Source organism: Mya arenaria, chromosome 2 (assembly GCF_026914265.1).
Source record: "Mya arenaria isolate MELC-2E11 chromosome 2, ASM2691426v1".
Classification (NCBI taxonomy): domain Eukaryota; kingdom Metazoa; phylum Mollusca; class Bivalvia; order Myida; family Myidae; genus Mya; species Mya arenaria.
Window position 1 is genome coordinate 54,623,123 of NC_069123.1, and position 27,363 is coordinate 54,650,485.

General features: G+C 36.1%; 1 protein-coding gene across 1 annotated transcript in view; it reads right to left on the reverse strand.

Annotated features, from left to right (window-relative positions):
• Positions 1-552: 552 nt before the first annotated feature.
• Positions 553-27,363, reverse strand: part of LOC128217105 (zinc transporter ZIP11-like) — a 34,080-nt gene continuing 7,269 nt past the window's right edge. The window contains exons 7-10 of the mRNA XM_052923989.1: positions 23,391-23,489; positions 22,169-22,327; positions 14,237-14,320; positions 553-5,326 (exon numbers count right to left, since the gene is read on the reverse strand). Of these exons, the coding sequence (XP_052779949.1) occupies positions 14,242-14,320; positions 22,169-22,327; positions 23,391-23,489 (337 nt within the window). The 3' untranslated portion in view covers positions 553-5,326; positions 14,237-14,241. The remainder of the gene's footprint in view (positions 5,327-14,236; positions 14,321-22,168; positions 22,328-23,390; positions 23,490-27,363) is intronic.

Here is a 27,363-nt window from a genome sequence, read left to right on the forward strand (position 1 = left end):
TTAATAAATGAAAATAGTTCCATATTCATTTATCCACAGAATTGAATATCTATCTCTTTAATGGCAAATGTAAGTTGTAATTAAGGATGTTTTTCGTTATTTGTCAGATTGTCCTGTCAACAAAGTATTTACTCCAAGAGTCACATGACATTATAAGGAACATTTAATTTAATAACACAAATAGAAAGGCGGTTGCATACCACGCTTTTTTCAACAGAAAAACGAATCCTGGGAAAATAAACGCAAATACTCATCTGTTGTTACTTCCTTCTTTTCATTTGAATACATTTCAATTGGTGTCATCATCACTTACGTGATTTAAACAAAGAGTTTACTGGTCTTTCCTGAGAAATTCTGTGTGCAGGTACAACCAATCACTACCTTGGTACATGGTGACATTATGTGATACAGTAGGAAGTAGGAAGGGTATATCAATAAAATAAGATCACATTTAATGGTTACCATGATGTTTAAATTCAATATCATATTTCTTTCTTTCCATTTACAGCAGTAAAAAGTAAGAAATACAAGACAAATTTACAATGACACAAGTAATTTTTACTTTTTTATTTGCAAGGTAAATTAATTCATTTACTATAACTACTATAGATATCAGCTGATAACACATTAACACTTTAAACATGTAAAACCTCAATGCATAGTTTTTTTTCGTGGATAATAATAAAAGCTTTTGAGCTTCATGATACAAAAAGAAACAAAAGATGCCAACCCTTGTCAATTTTCCAGTTAGCCAAGGCCTTTCAAGGGGCATAACTCCACAGTGTATCTGGTATGGCACTATCTACATATGTGCTCAATGTCATAGTAAATATAAATACCTTATTTAATGTATATATTGTTAATGGTTTTCAAGTTAAAGCTGACAATAAAGATTTGTCCCCATGGCAATGACGCAGCTGCTAACAATGAGATCAAGGCTTGATTGACTATTGCTCTATCATTTCTTTAAATTATTCTTTACATGAACATCTTCATGCAAATTAAGACAGCTTTGAGAATGTGATGTGTTTTAACATTTATCTGCGCTTACTGAATTATGTCAAAAATGTTTTTTGCACAACTGACAGTATAAAAGAGAATCATTGTAAAATTCAATCAAACAAGCTGACAAAAAGGGGAAGTATAATAAGAGTGCCATGGAGAGAATGGTAAGGCTCATCTGTTGTTGTCTTTTAGTAGAAAACATGGGCATTACTAGACAACTATTACAACAACAGTTATAGATCTTTCAGTATGTGTGTATTGTGTCTGGCAGCTTGTGTACCCACATTCATTTGAATATTCTGCATTGTCTTTAAGTAATGGCCAAACTTAGTTTCTGCAAGCTGACAATGTCGCCGCCAACAGTGACATGAAGGCTATGACAATACCTCAAAGATTATTCTTTAAAAGCAACAACAGCCGTTTTAAAATATTGAAGCAAACCACTTAAAACTTATACCTCTTTATAAATAAACTTTCAATGTTGTACAATCACCATTTAAATATCAAACAGCTATTTCTATGATCCAATCATTTTAAGTAAACATAAATATAGATATGTATATGCTGTTTAATCATTATACACTTGACTCCATCAAGTCTAAATATAATACACATTTTTCGTTGATTTCTATATTAACATCACTTATACATTCATATTTGAACAAAAAATCATCCAGAAAACATACTGCATACATATCTTGCTCAGTTTAGACACAGCAAAACAACAAAAATAGAACAGGATGCCACTTGGACAATAGTAAGTATTTTTAACATTACAAATTCTCAAAGTAACAGATATCAAAGTTTAACAAACCCCTTACCAAAAAAGTATGAACATGGGTAAAAATTGAATAACAAGAGGGCCAAATGGCCCTGAATCGCTCACCTGTCATATATTGCACATTCTTCCATTATATACAAATATTGAAAACCTAAGCCTATGAACACGAGGCGTGGCCAATTTTGACCCCAGGGCTAAAGTTTGAACAATCTTAATAGTGGTCCGATAAACGATGCTTCATACCAAATATCTAAGGCCTTCGCCTTTTGGTTTCGGAGAAGAAGATTTTTTAAGTTTTCATCATATACATATATAAGGAAACCCATGACCGCCCGGGTGGGGCCATTTTTTGACCCCAGGGCCAAAGATTGAACAATATTGGTACAAGTCAACTAGATGATATATCATGCCAAATATCTAAGCTCTTGTCACTACTTGATTTTACGTGTATATCTATATATGTATATTTGTTATTAATTGTTGTATGTGGCCCATATTGAAAATTGGTATGTGTACTAAATATGTTATCCAGTTTAAATTAAGACGTTACTTGTCTTTGTGAGTTCGGAGAAGATTTTTTAAGTTTTCACTATAACACATATAGAGAAAACCCATCAGCCCAGGGGTGTGGCCAATTTGGACCCCAGGGTCATAATTTGAACAAACTTTGTAGAGGTCCACTAGACGATGAATCATGCCAAATATCTAAGCTCTAAGCAACGTAAGTTCAGAGGAGATGATTTTTGAAGTTTTCACTATAAACATATAGAGAAAACCCATGACCCCCCAAGGGGGTGGGGCCAATTTTGACCCCAAGGCCATAATTTGAACAATCTTTGTAGAGGTCCACAAGACGATAATTCATGCCAAATATCTAAGCTCTAAGCAGCGTAAGTTCAGAGGAGATTTTTGATTTTTTTTACTATAAACATATAGAGAAAACCCATGACCCCCCAGGGGCCGGACCAATTTTGACCCCAAGGCCATAATTTGAACAATCTTTGTAAAGGTCCACTAGACGATGAATCATGCCAAATATCTAAGCTCTAGGCCAAGTAAGTTCAGAGGAGAAGATTTTTGAAGTTTTCACTATAAACATATAGAGAAAACCCATGACCCCCCGGGGCGGGGCCAATTTTGACCCAAGGGCCATAATTTGAACAAAATTTGTAGAGGTCCACTAGACGATGAATCATGCCAAATATCTAAGCTCTAGGCCAAGTAAGTTCAGAGGAGAAGATTTTTTAAGGTTTTCACTATAAACATATTGAGAAAACCCATGACCCCCCGGGGTGGGGCCAATTTTGACCCCAGTGCCATAATTTGAACAAACTTTGTAGAGGTCCACTAGACGATGAATCATGCCAAATATCTAAGCTCTAGGCCAAGTAAGTTCAGAGGAGAAGATTTTTGAAGTTTTCACTATAAACATATAGAGAAAACCCATGACCCCCGGGGCAGGGCCAATTTTGACCCCAAGGCCATAATTTGAACAATCTTTGTAAAGGTCCACTAGACAATGAATCATGCCAAATATCTAAGCTCTAGTCCAAGTAAGTTCAGAGGAGAAGATTTTTGAAGTTTTAACTCTAAACATATAGAGAATACCCATGACCCCCCGGGGCGGGGCCAATTTTGACCCCAGGGCCATAATTTGAACAAACTTTGTAGAGGTCCACTAGACGATGAATCATGCCAAATATCTAAGCTCTAGGCCAAGTAAGTTCAGAGGAAAAGATTTTTTAAGTTTTCACTATAAACATATAGAGAAAACCCATGACCCCCCGGGGCGGGGCCAATTTTGACCCCACGGCCATAATTTGAACAAACTTTGTAGAAGGCCACTAGACGATGAATCATGCCAAATATCTAAGCTCTAGGCCGAGTAAGTTCAGAGGAGAAGATTTTTTAAGGTTTTCACTATAAACATATAGAGAAAACCCATGACCCCCCGGGGCGGGGCCAATTTTGACCCCAGGGCCATAATTTGAACAAAATTTGTAGAAGTCCACTAGACGATGAATCATGCCAAATATCTAAGCTCTAGGCCAAGTAAGTTCAGAGGAGAAGATTTTTGAAGTTTTCACTATAAACATATAGAGAAAACCCATGACCCCCCGGGGCGGGGCCAATTTTGACCCCAGGGCCATAATTTGAACAATCTTGGTAGAGGATCATTTGGTGATCCTACCTACCATATATCAACGGCCTAAGCCTTGTGGTTTGGGAGAAGAAGATTTTTAAAGTTTTTCCTTTTGTTTGCCATGGCAACCAGAGTTCTGCATGGAATTGAATTCTTTGAACAACTTTGATAGAAGACCACCCAAGGAACATCCCTATGAATTTTTATTAATATTGGCCCAGCGGTTAAGGAGGAGATGTCTTTTAAGTAAATTGTTGACGGACGATGCACGCCGCACGCCACACGACGGACGCCGGACAAAAGGCGATCACAAAAGCTCACCATGTCACAAAGTGACAGGTGAGCTAATAAAAACAAAAAAGGAATCTGAAATAGAAACAAGTACTAACAATGTCTTATCTAGAATGCACAGTAACAAGTAAGTCTGGGTCCTTGAACATAATAACTATGTCCACTTATTCCTCATGTTTTTCCAGTTAGCCGAAATTTAAATTGAACACAGACACCTGCTCTTTATTATAATAATACAAGATTGTGAAAGAGTAGGTGCATATGGTCACACAACAATAACACAATTTTGCTTCTTTTTATAAACAACTACATGTATTTATAAATGTTAGTAGAATGTTAGAATTAGTTTACAATCACTCAAAATTTCTTTATTATTTGAAACTTAATTAGCATATACTTGTTCCCCTGTTTGCAAACAAACTTGGCAAAACATACTTGTCATACTTGTTAAAACATCGCTCGATTGCAATGCCACTTGGCACCGTAGAGATGGTCAATTTGTGCCGAGCTTCGAAAAGTAATAAACAGTTTTAAGTATTTAAAAAGTGTCTCTTGTTACCACACCATTCTTGCAAGTGTTATATAAAGCTACATTTTCATTGGTCCTTTAAAGTGAGCCAATGCAAACTGAGTATGTATGGATGACTTGCAGAGGTATGGGACTGCCTGTTCAGTAGTCAGTTCCTCGTGATACGGTTACTCCCAAGATTACTGAATTGTGGCACTTGGTTTCGTTGATGTGTCAAGTTGATTGACTGGCTTTATGTTGCCTTGTTTTTAAGTTCACTTGGTGGACTTGGTCAGAGTTAAAGCCACACTTATTCAATGCTTCAAAACCTTGTAATGGCAAATTTCATTGCAAACAGAAGTGTTATATCAATATTGTTTCAGCAAAAAAAATAATATTTTAAAACCTAATACCTCATAAATTTTGTATAAAACAATGTCACAGCAAACATCCATAAATTCCATAATATTATAATAAGGTCTATACAAAACAACATGGTATATATGGTTGAAAGACTGCAGTGTGTGACTTGGACTGTACCCAAAGCTAGGAGGAATGTAATGAGGACCCTGAGTCTGCACAGCCCCTCCAATCTCATCTGAAACATACAAGACTGGGTTGAACAAAAGCAATATACCACAAAGCAACAGGCATTCTTCTCTCTGTATGTCATTTCAAGGTCAATGTTACTGCATGATGCCATTTCTCTCTTTTTCTTAACTTTTAGCATAAAAAATAATGTTTTATTTCATGGACATTACAATTTTTGACATGAACTGACAAGCTTAGTACATATTGATACAACCATGTACACACGAGCTACAAAAAACAGCAGACACACTTACACTGCTCAAGACAAAATTCATACAAGTTGTAAGTGCTGCAAAAAATTATATAACACTGTCTAACAAGAAAGGACATTAATTAAGATATAGAGACGCACATTTGCAAGTTTTATACTCATCAAAACAATTGATCAATATTGATAAGAGCACTGCAGACTGAGAAATGGCCATTCATTAGGTGGAAGATAACTGGCTGGAGGCGGCAACATGAGATGAGGGGTACCAAAAGAGCAGTCCGTCCTCAGGGAGTTGTACATCGGCCCTACAGCAGACAGCGTGTGCCGACACCACATGTAACAGCTCAGTATGCAAAATAATGGTTACCAGAGTTGCCAAAATATCTTCTTATTAAATAAATCATGATTAAATCCCATGTAGTTATACAGAGGTAAAATATTAAGTCACTTCCTGACACATCGTTGTACCTACAGCAACAATGGCTTATAAGGGGGTTCATGAGAAACTAGAAGTAGATGAACCATCAGAATTCCTCCTATTACTTATTTTCTATATATATCATTTCTAGAAAAGATATTAATTTCAGACAAGTATTTCTGGATATTGAATCAATATTCAAGATGAACATTCACACATCAAAGCAATAAAACCAAAAAGATGAATACATCAAAAGATAAAAATGTTCATACATGTCATGTATTCAGATGAGTCCATACCAGTATTACAGACACTCCTATCTCAGAAACTCTATCAAAGAAATGCAATCAGAACTCAAGTATTAAAAGAAAGAACAGTAGTATTGATGTGTGTGCAGAAGATTTGAAATATGTCAATATAAAATGATCTACAGGACTGGTGGTTGTTCAATATTAATAACAAGACCACAACATTTTAATATGTAGGAGTCAACATACATGACTTAGTAAATTGTGAAATTTATGAAGGAGTATAAATTATGCCTGAAAATTGCATGTTCTAAAAAAGGACAATGTTGTTTAAAACAATGAACTGGTTTACGTTGATGATAGTTAAGTAATTCAAAAATTATTCAGTTAATATGTATTCCATTTTGTATAGCCTATCGATTGTTTTGAGATTTATATGAAAATGAATCATTCAAGTCTGATGCAACCATATAGACTTCCAAATAAATGATAATGTATGTCATGGTTGAAACAATTTTTGTAACTGACAAACCCCACATTGTCAACTTTTATGCATTTTATCTTTTGCCTCTACCCTAAACCAAAATGTAAGACACGGCAAATGACACATCATGAATGTACATATTTGTACATTAAGTATTTTTCCAAATGCATTTTACTGGTTTATGAAATGATTATCCTCTTAAAAAAATCCTCCGTTTACTTCTTACAACTCTATAATATTTCCAACAGAAATATAAAGTCGTCTGATAGTACGATTCTCATTACTCACATAAAATAATGATAACAAATTATAACGTGACAATCTAGATCTAGACAGGTCAAGTCTCAATTATAAATACTCCTAGAGGCTGACAAAGATACTATACAGAGCATCATCAAGTCTCAGTCAAAAAGTGAAATGTACATTACCAAAATATGATTTTAATCTTAAGTTAATCTAACTATATCACATAAATGAAGATCTCTTTGGGAAGTACTCCCTGACATACAAGTGCCCACTAAATAAGTTCATAATAATATTTTGCTTTACTGGGTGACTAAAAGCATACAATAAACATCACAAAGGCCAGGGTTTTTTTGTTTTATTTTTCGTTACCCAGACCTGCCGACCTTTTTTTGGCTATTTTTGAAAACAAAAAGAAAATCGGAAAATTATTCTCGAATTTTTTTTCATTCTTTTCAATCTGTTCTTGACAGACCTCCACATCAGTCTGATGACGATATTTTTCATTTTGGTTGTCTATATTGGCTAATTGGTTTATTTTTTTAACATTATGGAACTGGACATTGATCTAACGTAATCAAATTACAGACTGACAAATGCTTTCCCATTGATAATGTAAAAAGAAAATAATTTTAATTTTAACTTCAATGAATTGAAAAGTGAACTGAGACAAAAGGAAAGTTCTTAATTCCTTCTCCTGTGGACAACATTTTTTAAAAAGTCAAAGAAACAAAAAATAAATCTCGCTAAACACATTTAAACATAACATACACTTGGTATCAATGTTACAATAGAAAAGCTGAACAGAGTAACTGTAAATGTCCTATAAAACATGCATACCCTTATATATGCCCTGGGGATCTTTGTGTGGGTCCATTATCTGATTCTGCGACATGAACAATGCATACCTTAACTTTATATTTAAAAGAAATGCAACATGTTCCGATGAAAAGCGCTCCAAAAGTGCCATTTAGGAACAGCTGCTCAGAATGATTGCGCCTTGCATATATGGTAAACCTATACCCTATATCATATAGAGTGACAGGTGCAGACGGTGAAAGTGATGTGATAATGAATAGGTCATGTAATGCCTTGTCAGGCAGAATAAATGTGATAACTATTCGAAGTTGATGATCCCCTGAAAGTTGTGTATTGAGTATTTGGACGCCACATGATTATGGAACAAATCTAATTTATACACACCCTGGTATACACACAAGGGTGTATACAGCTACCATGCAGTGCATACTGATCACTGATTGGTCATTGAGGGCCTTTCAACTCTGTCTATTGTCTAGGTAATGGGTAATTGACCTTACGCCAGGACTTTAATTGACAGGTCAATTGACCAATCAGATAGCCGCCCTGATAAGCCCGCATCGGCTTTGTTACGTTCCGCCATTTTGTCCGACAAACAAGTTATATACGTCAATAGCCTTCAATGTTTTTTTCGCTGTAAAAATGGTGAAAAGGTGCAGTTATGGTACCTGCAACACAGACAGCAGATACCTCGAAAGACTTGAGAACAATATTAAGTTCTATCCATTTCCAAAACCGGGCAGGAACCTGGAAAAGTGTATTGGATGGCTTTGATTATGTGGGCGTCCCAATGATCAGCTGAATTTGGAAAAATTGAAAAATCACAGGACAGCTAAGCACGTTTATGTGTGTTCCAAGGTATTTTAATTTCTTACATTTTTTTTACTGTTCTGTAGCCTTTTCAACTATATTAGGGCACAACATTCGTATATGCAGTTGTCGTTTGTAACCGGAACACGGAAGTAAAAACAAACAGATTGACATTTGTAAACCTTTTCGCTCGCTTTGCGTAGAATTCTTGGTTCCACACTCCAATAAGTATGCATTTCCTTTAATTTAATACCTTGTACAATGACAGCTAGCCAATAATATGCTAAACAAAACTTATTTATTATACTGGTCACCCTTTTCCGACTAAAGATATGCCAATGACTGAGGGAGTTATTCAAAGTATCAACTTCCAGATTGACTACATGGCAAGGATCAGATTTCCGTTGACTTGGGTGTACTTCACCTCGAATCAGGACAGATTTCTCAATCCCGGAAAATACTTGTATTTCTTTTATGTAACTGCCGGATAAGCTTGACAAAAAGTTCAGATCTTACATGGGACGTTTGGAATTACTATCTCTATATGGCAACTGATACATTGATCAGTATGCCACATATAACTGTGACATTATTGGTTCTGACTTGTACCCTAACTAACCAATTAAAAAGCTGCATTAATGGCCAATTAGTGAGAATAAAGAAATCAACATAATCCATACTTTAAACACTAACAGATTATGAAGAAATGGATATAATAGCTTGTATGGCCATCTGAGATAAGACAGTATTTACGTCAATTAGTCAATGATGTATTAAAGCATTAACAGCAAAAAACTGTCTTTGTTTTATTAAAATCTCTCAAGAGCATTGAAGAATCAATTTCCTAATATGAAGTGGTCCATGATGGATAGCAATAACAAAATGACAATAAGTCAACTCATTGAAGTATACTGGATGTATATTGAAGTCTACTGTGGTCAACCGCAAGCACATATTTAAACTGTCTACTGCCCCATATCTGGCATTCCTATTATGGAAGCTACTTATTTCTACTGGCCATATGATTCTGGTCCAAGCACCATCTTGTACTAGATAGGAGCGGATATCCTTCATACATATTGGTACCGCTACCATCCAATTAACACACTGACCTACTGAACAACTACATCATATGACTCCAAAGTATACATGCTATCTATCAATGAAACCATGTTTATGAATGGAAGGCAGTCACGTCCCACTTTAAACCAATCCAAGAGAAGAGAGGCATTTGTTATATCCCCTGTAGTGTTGTTAAACAACCATAGTGTGTTAGATACTTTAAACATTAAAAGGAATTTTAAAGAGGGGGGGGGGGCTTGAAATCCTTGTGCAGGGTAGTAATATGCTAATCTACACCATCATACATTACTGGATGCCCTTTGCTGGGTTCCACTAGACAACACCATCATACATAACTGGATGCCCTTTGCTGGGTTCCACTAGACAACACCATCATACATAACTGGATGCCCTTTGCTGGGTTCCACTAGACAACACCATCATACATAACTGGATGCCCTTTGCTGGGTTCCACTAGACAACAACATCATACATAACTGGATGCCCTTTGCTGGGTTCCACTAGACATAAACATCATACATAACTGGATGCCCTTTGCTGGGTTCCACTAGACATAAACATCATACATAACTGGATGCCCTTTGCTGGGTTCCACTAGACAACAACATCATACATTACTGGATGCCCTTTGCTGAGTGCAGCTATACTACAACATCATACATTACTGGATGCCCTTTGCTGGGTTCCACTAGACTACAACATCATACATTACTGGATGCCCTTTGCTGGGTTCCACTAGACTACAACATCATACATTACTGGATGCCCTTTGCTGGGTTCCACTAGACTACAACATCACACATAACTGGATGCCCTTTGCTGAGTGCAGCTAGACTACAACATCATACATTACTGGATGCCCTTTGCTGAGTGCAGCTAGACTACAACATCATACATTACTGGATGCCCTTTGCTGAGTGCAGCTAGACTACAACATCATACATTACAGGATGGCCTTATGCTAGGTAGAGTTAGACCACAACATCATACATTACATGATGGCCTTATGCAAGGTAGAATTAGACTACAACATGGTACACTACAGGATGGCCTTATGAAAGGTAGAGTTAGACTACAACATAGTACTTTACATGATGGTCTTATGCTAGGTAAAGTTAGACTACAACATCATACATTACATTATGGCCTTATGCTAGGTAGAGTTAAGACTACAACAGCATAAATTACAGGATGGCCTTATGCTAGGTAGAATTATGACTACAACAGCATACATTACATGATGGCCTTATGCTAGGTAAAGTTAGACTACAACATCATACATTACATTATGGCCTTATGCTAGGTAGAGTTAAGACTACAACAGCATAAATTACATGATGGCCTTATGCTAGGTAGAATTAGACTACAACATCATACATTACATGATGGCCTTATGCTAGGTAGAATTAGACTACAGCATCATACATTACATGATGGCCTTATGCTAGGTAGAATTAGACTACAACATCATACATTACATGATGGCCTTATGAAAGGTAGAGTTAGACTACAACATCATACATTACATGATGGCCTTATGCTAGTTAGAATTAGACTACAATATCATACATTACATGATGGCCTTATGCTAGGTAGAATTAAACTACAACATCATACATTACATGATGGCCTTATGCTAGCATACACTACATGATGGCTTTATGCTAGGTAGAGTTAGAATACAACATCATACACTACAGGATGGCCTTATGCATGGTAGAGTTAGACTACAACATCATACACTACAGGATGGCCTTATGCATGGTAGAGTTAGACTACAACATCATACACTACAGGATGGCCTTATGCTTGGTGCAGCTAGACTACAACATCATACACTACAGGATGGTCCTATGCTTGGTGCAGCTAGACTACAACATCATACACTACAGGATGGCCCTATGCTTGGTGCAGCTAGACTACAACATCATACACTACAGGATGGCCTTATGCTTGGTGCAGCTAGACTACAACATCATACACTACAGGATGGCCTTATGCTAGGAGCAGCTATACTACAAAATTATACACTACAGGATGGTCTTATGCATGGTAGAGTTAGACTGCAACATCATACACTACAGAATGGCCTTATGCTTGGTGCAGCTATACTACAACATCATACACAACAGGATGGCCTTATGCTAGGTGCAGCTAGACTAAAACATTGTACACTACAGGATGGCATTATGCAAGGTAGAGCTAGACTGCAACATAATACACTACAGGATGGAATTATGCAAGTAGAGCTAGACTGCAACAGAATACACTACATGATGGCATTGTGCTAAGTGCAGTTAGACTACAACATCATACACTGAAGGATGGCCTTATACAAGGTGCAGCTAGAATACAACATAATACACTACAGGATGGCCTTATGCTAAGTAGAGCTAGACTAAAACATTATACACGACAGGATGGCAATATGCAAGGTAAAACTAGACTACATCATAATTCACTACAGGGTGGTCTTACGCTAGGTGCAGCTATACTACAACATAATATACTACAGTATAGCCTTATGATAGGTAGAGCTAGACCACAACATAATACACTACAGGATGGCCTTATGCTAGGAAGAGCTAGACCACAACATAATACACTACAGGATGGCCTTATGCTAGGAAGAGCTAGACCACAACATAATACACTACAGGATGGCATTATGCTAGGTAGAGCTAGACCACAACATAATACACTACAGGATGGCCTAATGCTAGGAAGAGCTAGACCACAACATAATACACTACAGGATAGCATTATGCTAGGTAGAGCTAGACCACAACATAATACACTACAGGATGGCCTTATGCTAGGAAGAGCTAGACCACAACATAATTACAGGATAGCATTATGCTAGGTAGAGCTAGACCACAACATAATACACTACAGGATGGCCTTATGCTTGGTGCAGCTAGACTACAACATCATACACTACGGGATGGCCTTATGCTAGATGCAGCTATACTACAACATCATACACTACTGGATGGCCTTATGCATGGTAGAGTTAGACTGCAACATCATACACTACAGGATGGCTTTATGCTAGGTGCAGCTAGACTGCAACATCATACACTACAAGATGGCCTTATGCTTGGTGCAGCTATACTACAACATCATACCCTACAGGATGGCCTTATGCTAGGTGCAGCTAGACTACAACATCATACATTACAGGATGGCCTTATGCTTGGTGCAGCTATACTACAACATCATACACTACATGATGGCATTATGCTTGGTGCAGCTGGACTACAACATCATACACTACAGGATGGCGCTACAACATCATACACTACAGGATGGCCTTATGCAAGGTAGAATTAGACTACAACATCATACACTACAGGATGGCCTTATGCTAGGTGCAGCTAGACTACAACATCATACACTACAGGATGGCCTTATACTAGGTGCAGCTAGACTAAAACATTGTACACTACAGGATGGCATTATGCAAGGTAGAGCTAGACTGCAACATAATACACTACAGGATGGAATTATGCAAGGTAGAGCTAGACTGCAACAGAATACACTACATGATGGCATTGTGCTAAGTGCAGTTAGACTACAACATCATACACTGAAGGATGGCCTTATACAAGGTGCAGCTAGACTACAACATAATACACTACAGGATGGCCTTATGCTAAGTAGAGCTAGACTACAACATTATACACGACAGGATGGCAATATGCAAGGTAAAACTAGACTACATCATAATTCACTACAGTATAGCCTTATGATAGGTAGAGCTAGACCACAACATAATACACTACAGAATGGCCTTATGCTAGGTAGAGCTAGACCACAACATAATACACTACAGAATGGCCTTATGCTAGGTAGAGCTAGACCACAACATAATACACTACAGGATGGCCTTATGCTAGGAAGAGCTAGACCACAACATAATACACTACAGGATAGCATTATGCTAGGTAGAGATAGACCACAACATAATACACTACAGGACGGCCTTATGCTAGGAAGAGCTAGACCACAACATAATACACTACAGGATAGCATTATGTTAGGTAGAGCTAGACCACAACATAATACACTACAGGATGGCCTTATGCTAGGAAGAGCTAGACCACAACATAATACACTACAGGATAGCATTATGCTAGGTAGAGCTAGACCACAACATAATACACTACAGGATGGCCTTATGCTAGGAAGAGCTAGACCACAACATAATACACTACAGGATGGCCTTATGCTAGGAAGAGCTAGACCACAACATAATACACTACAGGATGGCATTATGCTAGGAAGAGCTAGACTACAACATAGTACACTACAGGATTCACTGTGATTGGTATGGCTTTTAGTCAAACAAAAGCATCACCTTACCCACTTCCCACCCTTACTTTTTCAAAGTTAACACCTCATTTTTATATGGTAGAGAAATTATGCATAAACTGCACCAAAATCCACTATTTTTGACTATAACTACCAACTTTTTATTAGTGCCACCTCTAATGCCAAATCCAAGATCCTCCCCTGAATACAACCTTAAAGCTAGGTTCCTAATTTAGTTGAACATAACTGTAATATAAAGCTGACTAGTATATTGTATAGTATCTCACCCGTATCAGCCCAGCCCTACATCTAATGTCATCATGACCACAAAGCCAACTATGGACATCCAGGAGGCCAGCTTCCCGTTACCACTGAAATATTCATGTACCATAATGATTTTACTGTCAGGTTAAACTTAAATTCTTCAGTACAAGATTTGTGTCCAATGTATAAGAACAGTCCAACCCAGTTGGCTTGACTCCAAGGGACCAGCAAAAATACCTTGAGCCTTCGAAATTTCAGAGTCAAGCAGAAATGCTTAGCTTTAGTATAAAGAAAGCAGTCCTTTACATCCAGTTCCAGCCAACGAGGAATTCGAGCCAAAGCGGTTCGATTGTACTTAAAGAGCTTGATTTACTGGGGCCAAATCCAGGTTTTACTTTTTTGGGCAGCCTCGAGTCAAAACCACTGTTAACTGGTGCCCGATGCTGGCTTTACTATTTTGGAACAGTCTTAGCTTAATAGCACCGTTTACTGGTGCATGATGCTTGCTTTACTTTTGGGGGGCAGTCCAGAGTCAAAAAGTACTGTTTCCTGGTGCCTGATATCAGTATTGTTCTATTTTGTTATTTTTAAAAAAACAACAACAACAAAAAACACAACCAAACAGGTCTTTTTAGTTTGAATGTTTTCCCACATGATAAAAACACAAGTCTCCTGGCCCCAGTAAAACTGCGATAACTCAGGCCATTTGAGTCTGTTATGAAATGCCTGATTTTCAAAGTTTAAAGTCATCTAGTAGTATAATAACAGACAATGCGAATGTCCATCGGACAGTAGGACATGTCCGGTATATTTCCATTTTGACCGACGAATATTTTGTTTTGGTCGGTCAAAATGTCCGGTGAAAAATTACAGTCAGCACCGTTTAATTTTTGGAAAATTTACTTACAGTTTCTAAATAAATGTTCAGAGGTATTTTTAACTATTATATCATGATTATTCAGCGTGTTAATCCGTGTATCACTATTTGTAAACCCCGTTTTGCACATGTTTCCATAAAAGCCAAAAAAAACCCCGTAAAGTTCCGATTTCAGTTCGTACTCTAATACTTTTTAATAGACGGAATTTTACGGAAAGGTTCGGACCTTACAAAATTCTGTATGTATTTTTTTCGGCGAAGTGGTTCCCGGCAATCTTGTTAATTTAAATATGATGATAAATATACCGAGCTGACACTCTTTTCGCTCTGTTTAACATTGCCAATAACAAGAACTCTACTTTCGTTTTTGCATAAATGTTGTGTCTGAGTTTGACTTGTAGTACAATTCGTTATATTTTATAACCGTACTGTATCTTTAATTTAAAGATGAATTAAAAGAGGCAGATCTAGCTGCTCCATGGGTAGACGAACCGGATATGAGTTTTTTGGGGGAGGCAAGGGAGGAAAAAAATAATGACTTAAGATCCGAAATATTGATTTTTTTTACATGATGTTTAGCTTCTTTTTTGTAATTTATAATAGTAGGACACATCTAACCAAGATGATCTAAACCTGTTATAATGGGGAATAACAAAACTTATTTAAATAAGAGGCTTAAAATCAAGGTTTAGGCTGATGTTACTGAATACTGTTTGTAACATTGCGACAGGTAAAAAAACAGGTAAAAATTTGGTGCGACAGGTAAACTTTCAGTGTTTAACTGTCACAATGTCCTTTGAAGAAAAAAGTTTTCGCGTTGTCTGTAATAATGCTTTTATATTTCTTTTAAAGTTCTTTAATTTTACTGCTTCATTCATTGTTCAAAAGCAAAATCACTTCAAATATCTAGTAATATTTCATATAATTACATTATAAATTTTCCAAACGTAGTCTACTACACATTGGCACCATTTATGTAATGCTTTGTGGAAAACACTCATTCATTCAAAGCCTGTTGTACACTTCATGTGAAAATGTGAAAGTTAAACAGAACAGTCAATGTATAGCAATGTTGATTTTTTTACAAAAGGCATATTTTGTAAACATGCACCATTGAAATATGACATGGCATATTATGGTATTGGTCAGATTTAAGTTTCGCAAAATCAAAGATTGATGATAGGTACATCATGAATGTCTTGCAGAACTTATTTGCCATATTTGCAAAGCAAAGTGACAAGAAGGAATTCTTTTCAGTGATTCTGATGTTCAACTGTTATGGTAGGGTTTTATTCATATGTGAGTTACTCATTTACTTTTCTCACAGTTAAATTCTCATCATAACCTACTGACCATCATTTTCTCAAATTCCCTTATCAATTCATATTGGTCATGTGTAGATGGTGATTATCGGTTTTTACACTTAATTAATTTTCTTTTCATCTGTTATTGCAATTTTTACAACTGCAAAATTTTAAACAACTGTCAATTGTTTGTTTATTTTGGAAAATGCTTTCAGGAAAATGTGTGAAATTATGACCTCGAGGTAATCATAAGCTTTTTGTGTATGATTAGTGTATTTGGGACAAGCAATGCTGCTCGAGTCCTTGACTTATTTTTGCTGTGATCTAATGTCGGGATCATCAGTACATTTTAATGAAAATGGAATAAAGGTCGGGACTCAGCCTTGACCTCGACCAATCAGGCGTTCTCAAGAAATTGCCTGCTCGGGGAATCACAGTACTACTGTACTTGACAAAAAGTCCTGATAAACTTGTACAAGTCCTTATCAACTTTTGGCTGTCTTGAACAACTAGAGTTTTGGAAGTCACAGTCGACTGTTTATTTTGGAAGTTTCAGACAACCTCCTACTAGTTATTTTGGAAGTCTTAGTCATTCAGACTACTAGATATTTTGGAAGTCACAAACAACTGAACTAGGCTGCTTGTTATTTTGGTAGTTAAAGACAACCATACTGGTAGTCTTGACAACTGGGCTGCTGATCATTTTGGTAGTCTCTGCCAACAGGAATGCTGGACAAATGGACTACTGAATATTTTGGAAGTCTCCAACAACCGGATTTGTGGTTATTTTGAAGTCTCAAACAACCATAATAAATCCAAAACATTAGAAATCCCATCAAAAGCCACATACAGTGATACATTTTTGTACATGGAGAGTAAAGTTATAAAGCAAGGGCTACACATTAGGACTGAATGAAGCCTTCAAATGGTTATAAAACATGTCAAAGACATTTTAACCAAGTATGGTGAAGATTGGAAAATAATTCAGCCATAGATGATCACAACATACGTCCTGTACTTCCTACTGGCGTATGAAGGAATAAAAAAAAGTTACCTGTTTCAAGAGGCCCTTATGTCTGAAAAAGGCTATATAAAACTTATCACCTAGTTGATTATTATTTTAATGACCACTAGAGACTAACTACTGTGCCAGCTTCTCCCATAAATAAGCAGCAGTCACATAAAAGAATGCAAGCTATGAAATCTTAAATGCCATTTTATAGACCTATAGCCATGTTGCTATGTTCAAACAGATTAAATGCATACAGTATTGGTAATCGATATAATGATGTTTATTGATTTTATTCTACAGAAATTATTTGCACTTATAAATACCAGCATTCATTTACAAGTGACATGTTCACATTGTTAGTCATTGATAACATAACATGTGTCATTGTGTATTTACAAGCGAATAGTATAACATTACACACCAATCCTTTCCAACAATAAGTCATACAAAACAGTTAAGCACAGCAGTGCATCCAGGTACCAGCAAACAACAGTCTGTTTTCCAATAATCATAAGTCAACAAATATCGGAATCAGACCACCGGCCCTTGCTAAATGTATATGCATTATATTGAATATCTTCACCAGTGCCTGATTTATGGCCAAAATTAACTGTATTACCAATAACAGAGATGCCAGCGAACATGCAAATGGCCATGAAATCACCGATACTTTGCCAAATTCATCTTAATTCTATGAGCTAAGCCAAAACATGGACCTAAGTCTTGATAACATCCACAGACAAATACATGTTATGCAATAAGGTATAAAATGATGTTACTGCAATGTAACTTAATATTCCTTATAGCCTAGCTAGAACTCTAGACTTCTACAAAAATGTTATATTCCCTATAGCCATATAGGATGTTGGTAGTATAATTATAATCATCAGCACTATGTAGCTGTACGAGATCTATATGATCTGCTGACATGCAACGAGACCCAGTTTTTTTGCAGTTATAATCCTGGCACAAGATACAGGCTCATGCTTCAGTTATCATCCTAAGTAAAATACTGCACTTTGATGGCATGTAACATGCAAATCACATCACATGATAGGCAGTAGTAAACCAGAAAACATTCCAACCAGAATGAAAAAAACAAGAACTCCAGCGCTTATCATAGTTTTTACTGGAAAAAGGGGGAAAACATGACTATATTTAGCCATGCTCTTAACATGTACATTTTGTCACTAATAATGTGTACAATTTTCATGTGATATCCTTAAACCATTATTAATTGAGTTATGACCAAGCATAATTTTTCATGACTTCTAAACTATCAAGGGGCAAAACTTAACAAATTTTGAAGCCAGAGGATTGGGTTCCTGCATACTACGGTATACCTAGTGCCATGTGTACAAAGTTTCATGTAGATAACTTGAATCGCAAAGATAAAGCTTTTGAAAGATCTTTTCACGAAGTGGCATAACTCTGCAGTTCTTTAAGACAGAGTGATAGGCTTTAATAAGGGATGCAGACGAATATTCAAATATTCTCTAAAACCTTTGGTATTCGAATGTCAAAATCAGTATTCGAATATTCGATTTTCTGTTTTTGAATAAAAAGGGATAATTAATATTTTTCCTACAACTCTGTCGTTGTATATAAAGTTTGTTTGTCTTGTTTTTACAAGAATTGGCCCATAATTCCAGAGGTATGAATGTGATGACAACACACTTTACACGTGTCATATGTCATTTAGGGACATATCGTCTGGTACTACAAAAGTATCCGTAATTTTACAATAACTGGCTATTAGAAAAGTGACATAAAAAAATTCAATTAATTTTGGTAAATTTAAATGCCTTTGCCAATTAAGGATTTAAGGAATCGGCCTTCACACCAATGTGTTGTCTTGGCTGCAAATACAGCTGTGCAACATAGCTCGAATCGTCATGATATGAATGACATGTGCCACAATAATGTCATTACTTGTATGTGCTTTAAACTTTTTTCCATGTTTTGCTACAATGTGTGCACTAGGATATATTTCCTCTATTGATGTACAATAGATGAGGCAAAATCCACATCATATTATATGTTTTCGTTTGTATTAATTTACTAGTTCCCAAGTTGGTTTGGTTTTTCCATAGTTATATTTAGTAGAGGTCAATCCAAGAACTAGGCTGCTCATCCTATGGAAAGACCCTCCAATTGTGCATAACGCCATTTGACCAGGAATCAATCTATTTTCACATTGTTTACAAATACAATGGCAGTGAAATTGAAATTATTTGATTTTGTTTTTTGTTTGTTCATAATGGATTGCTATTGTCTTCCTGAAAATGGGGAATTTCAGAGGGGAAATCAGGGCCCGCCACGCATATTGGCTACGACAAAGAATGGTTAAAATGCCCAGGCTATTGCTTTAGCTAATTATAATAATAGTTTACTACAATTACTAAAAGATGTATTTTGGTAATCAAATATTTGAATCTTCGATCAAAAGAATTACTTAATATTTGAATATCAATTTTGCCACTCGTTTGCATCTCTGGCTCTAATACAAATAATGCATACCGTATATTTACAAGTAATTTGTATACCAAGTTTCATTCAAATATCTAGAAACTTTGTTGAGTTATGGCCAAGCTCAAAAATTTTGCATGACTTTTTAAGAATATCAAGGGGAATAACTTGACATTTTTTTTTAACCCTGAGTTACTGCCTTTGGTATACATATGCATATCATTTCTGGCAAAAAGTGAGCCAAGTATCATTTGAATATGTTGACAAATTTTAAGTGAAGATGAAAGGCTCTGACACAGACAACGCCTAGTAGTGTCTTTAAAAAAAAAAAAAAGGTATACATATTAAAACAAAAAAAAAGTGATTTAAAGTAAGCTAAATTGACTCCTGTTTTAAAATATCCCACCTATAACAACATCATTTAAATTTGTTTATTTCCCTAAAATTTTGGGTTTCATATATGGCTTACTTCAGAGAACTGCTGACCACATAATAAACTGATGCCATATAGATTTTAATATTGTGTATGATAAAAAAATGTTTAACATTTCTAATGCAGACACATTATATCTTCCCTCCTTTGAAGAACACTAAAAAGGGTTATGCTTTCAACTGTAAAATTTCCCTATTTCGTCATATTTCACGACGCAAATCTTCCCAAAATGTCTATTCTTTTTACTAAATTGGGCAGGAAAAGCCCTGACTTATGAAAAATATAAGGTGAAAAATTATTCCTGTAAATTTTAGTTTAAAGCATTTATCATGTATCACAAAATTTATATGCAAGATAATGTAGTAGTAACAATGATTAAAATTCAAAACAGGGCATACACTGATATAGTATACATTCATCATGTAAATAGCCTAGTGTTTCAAATGACTGTCAGATTTCAAAGTGACTTTGAAGTGCCAGGCTGAGCCAGCCATACATGCACTCTACATTCAGTAAGCAGATAAAACACTTCACCTGGGGATACCTGAATAAGGAATTCAGCTGGAATGTGACCCACTTTCACGGCTATACAACACTAATGTTAAGATTTTGTGCACTGGTGACACAGTGTTCCAGTGAAATATACCCAAGGGAGACAACCACAAGAAGGAAAAATCAGAAAACCTGTTAGTATAGATATAGATGAGATAGAGAGGTATTTCCCCTATAAAGATAAATGCTATTGAAAGTAACATGATATTATTCTTAGGGATATGAACAAACGATAAATTTTCCTGTGCTAAATTTACCTGTGTTCAAAGTGAAAGAAGAAAATCTTTCATTGAAATAAAAAAATATATTTTTAAAAAGATTTGTTTGTCAATCTGACAATACTAGGAACAGAGTTTTATTCCGAAAACTAACATATAAACATTTCAAAAAGACAAAATCAAACTAATTTAAAAGCTGTTACGTCATACTCGATTACCTTGATTTTCTGGTTATGTCAAACTTCTTTCCTAGTCCAAAATTTCTTCCTTCCTGAACAATTGGTAAGTGCCAATAATTAAAGTTATATTTATTTATACAATTAATGAACAGACATTTATTTCTCAGGGACGAGTCAGGAAAGAGTGATTTCATTTTTATTTTTAGAATATGGAAATTTTATAGATGTGAGTACCACACTGCTCTGGTCTATCAGAGAAGGGCCCAGTATAAATTCAAAATTACAGCCCATTTTAAACCATTGTACGCGTAAATAGCTTGAATGTATTTTTTTAATGTACCATAATCGTTAATGTGCTAATTCGATCTTCATTATATCATGTATGTGCTTGTCTGATATTGGTTTTAGTGTTATCAATAAACGTAAATGTTATAAAATTGAATCAAAGAAATTCAATGTTTATTTTCAAAAATAAGTTTGCTGTTTTCACGACAGAAAACTATTACAAGAATGGTGAATGGCCGATGTAAATATCAGGGAGAAGTTTTTGGATGTAAATGTGTTGGGTTTGGTGTAATATTTTTTTTATTTTGAGTATTTCCGGTTCTGACGACATCGACTGAACCTAAATCAGAATATTAACAAACTTTTCTATCACAATTCATCCTACAATACATTCTTTGTTGATTTTAACGACCCTTCTACATACTAAGTATCAAAATAAAGTTGAATTGCTTAGTTAAATTGCTACAATTTAACATGCCAACAAATTATGACCCATACAGAATATTTGATTTTATATACGATATGTCATCACAATAGTTTGTTCATAAATAATTTAATTATAATGTCATTTTAGCATATTGTTAATGGCGTTCTCTTCTGCACAAAAACTATCTAGTGTAGCGTACCATGTTTGAGCTTCGGGTATGATGTCATCAACAACTACGTAGATCATGGCCCCAGCAGCGAATGCGAGGGCATATGGCAGGATGGGTTCCGCTATCACCACAGCAACTGCTCCAAACAGACCAGCTATTGGTTCCACTATACCACTCAGCTGACCATACCTGCCATGAAACATACAACAGCTGTAGTAGAGCTATCAAAGGAATGACAGGAGTGACACATAAACACACACGCCACCTGGACACAGGAATGACACATACACACACACACACGCCACCTGGACACAGGAGTGACACATACACACACACGCCACCTGGACACATAAATGGTCAACTATTTTCTATAAAAAGGAGCAAGAACTTTGTCAAAATATAACTCCCGTCAAGTTAAACTAGTAGTTACTGTATTTTATAGTGTCAAACACATGTACCAAAAAGTATTTAAATCTATCGTTCCTGTCATAAGTTATCATCTGGACACAAAATTTGGCAAATAACAAGTTAGAAAGGGCCATAACTCTGTCATAAATGAGTAGTTTGTATACAAATACGTAGGGCAATAACTTTGTTAAAAGTTGACAGTTTGTTACCAAAGTCAAACTAGACCTTTATTGCATATTTAAACAGTCATGTGCATAAAATATAATTTGATACCCTAGTGCAATAACTCAATAACTGAATATAGAAATAGCAGATGTTGAGTTCTTGCACTAAGGTGACATATAATTAAAATCTGTTGAACCTTTCATGAGTAATGCAAGTCATCATGTGGACAAACCAATCTACTGACTGACCAACAAGCTCACTCCTATATACTAGCATATAAAAGTATGCGCTAAAAATGTCACAGTCTTTGTTTTTCTCAATCTACCTCACTAAATTTTACCCTTTAACATATCTTTTTAGCTTTTTAGTAAATTTATAACTTATCTTGAATATTGCTTTTAAAATGCCTTACTGTATGTGACTTTCAATCAAACATACAAATATCTAACCTGAAATATTTTTTCAACTCATATTCTATTAATAAGGTCTTTAAGAATCTTTCAAAATTACTGAGAAAATTACTAACAGATAAAGCGCTTTCTAATACTGATATCGTCTGGTGAATATAAAAGCCAAATCAACAACTCACTTCATTACTCAAACGAGAGTTTTAGCATAAAGTGTTACAAAATGAATTAGGGTACTCTCTCCAGAGTGCTGCCGTGGTTGCAACACTAACCAGAAGCATTTAAATGTTGACATGCCCGATCCCTTTAGTGGTAAGCTCACAGCAAGCCCTTCAGGGAAATTCTGTATACCGATGCCGATTGCCAAATTCCTGAAATAAACAAAGGTTTTCTACATTAGTTCTCAGACAGCAATTAATAATGTTCCTACAAAAGTGTATCTTGTCCATATGCATTAGAGTGTCTATCAACCACTATTTGAATATTTACCAAATATGAAGAGCCACGTCCTCGGCACTGCATGCCGCTGCAAAAGGCTACTTGCCAAAGAAATATCAGATAATCAATATGGCTTTCACTACAGATACTGCTATGCCTCTGATGGAACTGAATTTTCAGCATTTCATAAACAAAATAATGCTGGCTTCACTTTGACAATGATAGGCACATACTTTGATATAATGCTGGCTTCACTTTGACAATGATAGGCACCAACATTGATATACTCTTGACAATAATAGGTACCTACATTGATAAACATGATTGGTACACTATGACAATGATGAACACCTTTTTTGATATAATGCTGGCTACATTCTGACAATGATAAGACACCTACATTGATATTATACTAGCTTCACTCTGACAATGATGGGCTTCTATGTTGATATAATGCTGGCTACACTCTGACAATGATAACACCTACATTGATATAATGCTAGCGTCACTCTGACAATTACGGCACCAATGTTGATATCATGCTGGGTAGTCTGACAATAATAGGCACCTTAATTGATAAACTCTGACAATGATAACACATACATTGATATAATGCTAGCTTCACTCTGACAATTACGGCACCTATGTTGATATCATGCTGGGTAGTCTGACAATAATAGGCACCTATATTGATAAACTCTGACAATGATGTGCACCTACATTGATATAATGCTGGCTGCACTCTGACAATGATGTGCACCTACATTGATATAATTCTGGCTACATTCTGACAAGCCCATGTTGACAAACTCTGTCAAGGATGGGCACCTACATTGATATAATGCTGGCTACACTCTGACAATGATAGGCACCTACATTGTTTTCAATGCTGGCTACATTCTGACAAGCCCATGTTGACAAACTCTGTCAAAGATGGGCACCTACATTGATATAATGCTGGCTACACTCTGACAATGATAGGCACCTACATTGTTTTCAATGCTGGCTACATTCTGACAAGCCCATGTTGACAAACTCTGTCAAGGATGGGCACCTACATTGATATAATGCTGGCTACACTCTGACAATGATAGGCACCTACATTGTTTTCAATGCTGGCTACATACTGACAAGCCCATGTTGACAAACTCTGACAAGGACGGGCACCTATGTTGATATAATGCCGGCTACATATTGACAATGATAAGAACCTACATTGATATAATGCTGGCAACACTTTGACAATGATAGGCACCTATGTTGATAAACATACTGGCTAAACTCTGACAATGATGGGCAAGAACGTTGATACACATGCTGGCTAGACTCTGACAATGATGGGCAAGAAATGTTGATACACATGCTGGCTAGACTCTGACAATGATGGGCAAGAACGTTGATACACATGCTGGCTAGACTCTGACAATGATGGGCAAGAACGTTGATACACATGCTGGCTAGACTCTGACAATGATGGGCAAGAACGTTGATACACATACTGGCTAGACTCTGACAATGATGGGCAAGAACGTTAATACACATGCTGGCTAGACTCTGACAATGATGGGCAAGAACGTTAATACACATGCTGGCTAGACTCTGACAACGATGGGCAAGAACGTTAATACACATGCTGGCTAGACTCTGACAATGATGGGCAAGAACGTTGATACACATGCTGGCTAGACTCTGACAATGATGGGCAAGAACGTTAATACACATGCTGGCTAGACTCTGACAATGATGGGCAAGAACGTTGATACACATGCTGGCTAGACTCTGGCAATGATTGGCACCAATGTTGATATAATGCTGGCTACACTCTGACAATGATAAGCACCTACATTGATATAATGCTGGCTACACTCTTGACAATGAGAGGCACCTACAAAATGCTGCATATAGTCTGACAATGATATGCACTTACATTAATATGATGCTGGCTACACTCTGACGATGACAGGCACCTACTTTATATAATGCTGACTACACTCTGACAATGAGAGGCACCTACAAAATGCTGAATATAGTCTGACAATGATAGGCAACTACATTGACATAATGCTGGGTACATCTGACATTGATGGCCACCTACTTTGATATAACGGTGGCTAGACTCTGACAATGGTAGGCATATACTTTGATTAAATGCTGGCTACACTATAAAAATGATAGGCACCAACATTGAAAAACATTCTGGCTTCACTCTGACAATGATAGGCAGCTAAATTGATATAATGCTGGCTACACTGTGACAATGTTAGACACCTACATTGATTAACAAACTGTACATTCTTCTTAATCTAGAACAAACTTAAACTATTAAACATTATTAATGTACTTATGTTTAAATGAAATCAATACAGATTGTCACTTTTGGTTTTTTTCTTTGAAAAATAATGAAAAATATTGATTAAAGGCTTCATGCAGTGGCCTGTGTACAAGACAGCTAGGCCCTTTTAACACATCTTACTAACAATATGACCAAGTTATCAAACAATGGTCATATGGTTTCATATTGTTTGGAGCATCGACACAAATACTCATCCTTAAGTAATCCATATTTAAGCAAAACTTTAATCCTTATTATGTACCTACCGGTATATTTACTGCTGATGATCAGACAGCAAATATAACTTATTGTATGAAAAGTGTAGGGATGCAAACGAATATTCGAATATTTGATCAAACGTTTGGTTTCAAAGGTGAAATCAGGGATCGTCGCGGGAACAGGGCACAACAAAGACGGGTAAAAAGGCCCTGGATATTACTAAAGAGGATAAAATGGTTTACTGCAACATCCAAAAGATTTGTTTTTGTTATCGAATATTCGAATATATGATTGAAAGAATTACCGAATATCAATTTTGCCATTCGTTTGCATCTCTAGAAAAAGGAAATGTTATGTACATGAGGTTCAATCAAGTTCTTTTGAACTACTGTAATCATATTAGACACAAAATGGACATTTGCTATTACCTAATGAGTTATTCGCATCAATGAAAGTCAGTATTGAAATGATATTAGTCATTGGAGGACCCACGATACCCCAAGAGTGTACCACAGTATACTGCAATACAGAGCAACTCAGGTACCGCCATACATACCACAGTATATTGCTTCTTTAAAAGTACGGTAATATAATGAAATATGATTTTTTGGCACTTTTATTTAAATGCAAACTGCTGTAACAGAACAAATATCAAAATAAGACAGATCAGTTTTGACTAAAAACAGGACTAGAAACAACAAAAAGTAAACAGTGAAAACACTCAAATGAAGTAACAGAAATGACTCAAATATAGGAATGTAAACTATAGTTTTAACAGAATGTGATTAATTATAGCCCCACACAAACAGGTGTTAGGATGCCAGAATCTGACCTTGTATGACAAAGATATGTACCAGACACAAACTATCATTTGAAATGCTTACAAAGCAAAGCATTCTAAGTTCAGAAGTTTGCTTCGACCTTGATCTCGAAGTGGGGACATGGTTCTTGTGTCATACTATGATGGTCACATCTGACAAATAATTCTAAAATCCAACACATCAAAGATATGGACAGGACACAGACTGTTATCAGAAAAAGCTTATATAGCAAAACATACTGAATCCAGAAGGCTACAGTGAACTTGACCTTGAAGGTAGGGACAAAGGTCCATAAGGGCAACAAATCGTCATACTATTGTCATTACTCTGCTAAATACATTTAAAAAAACCTAACATGAATGAGAAAGATATGGACCCGGCACAAACTATTATCAGTAAGACTTATATAGTAAAACAAACTAAGTTCAGAATGTT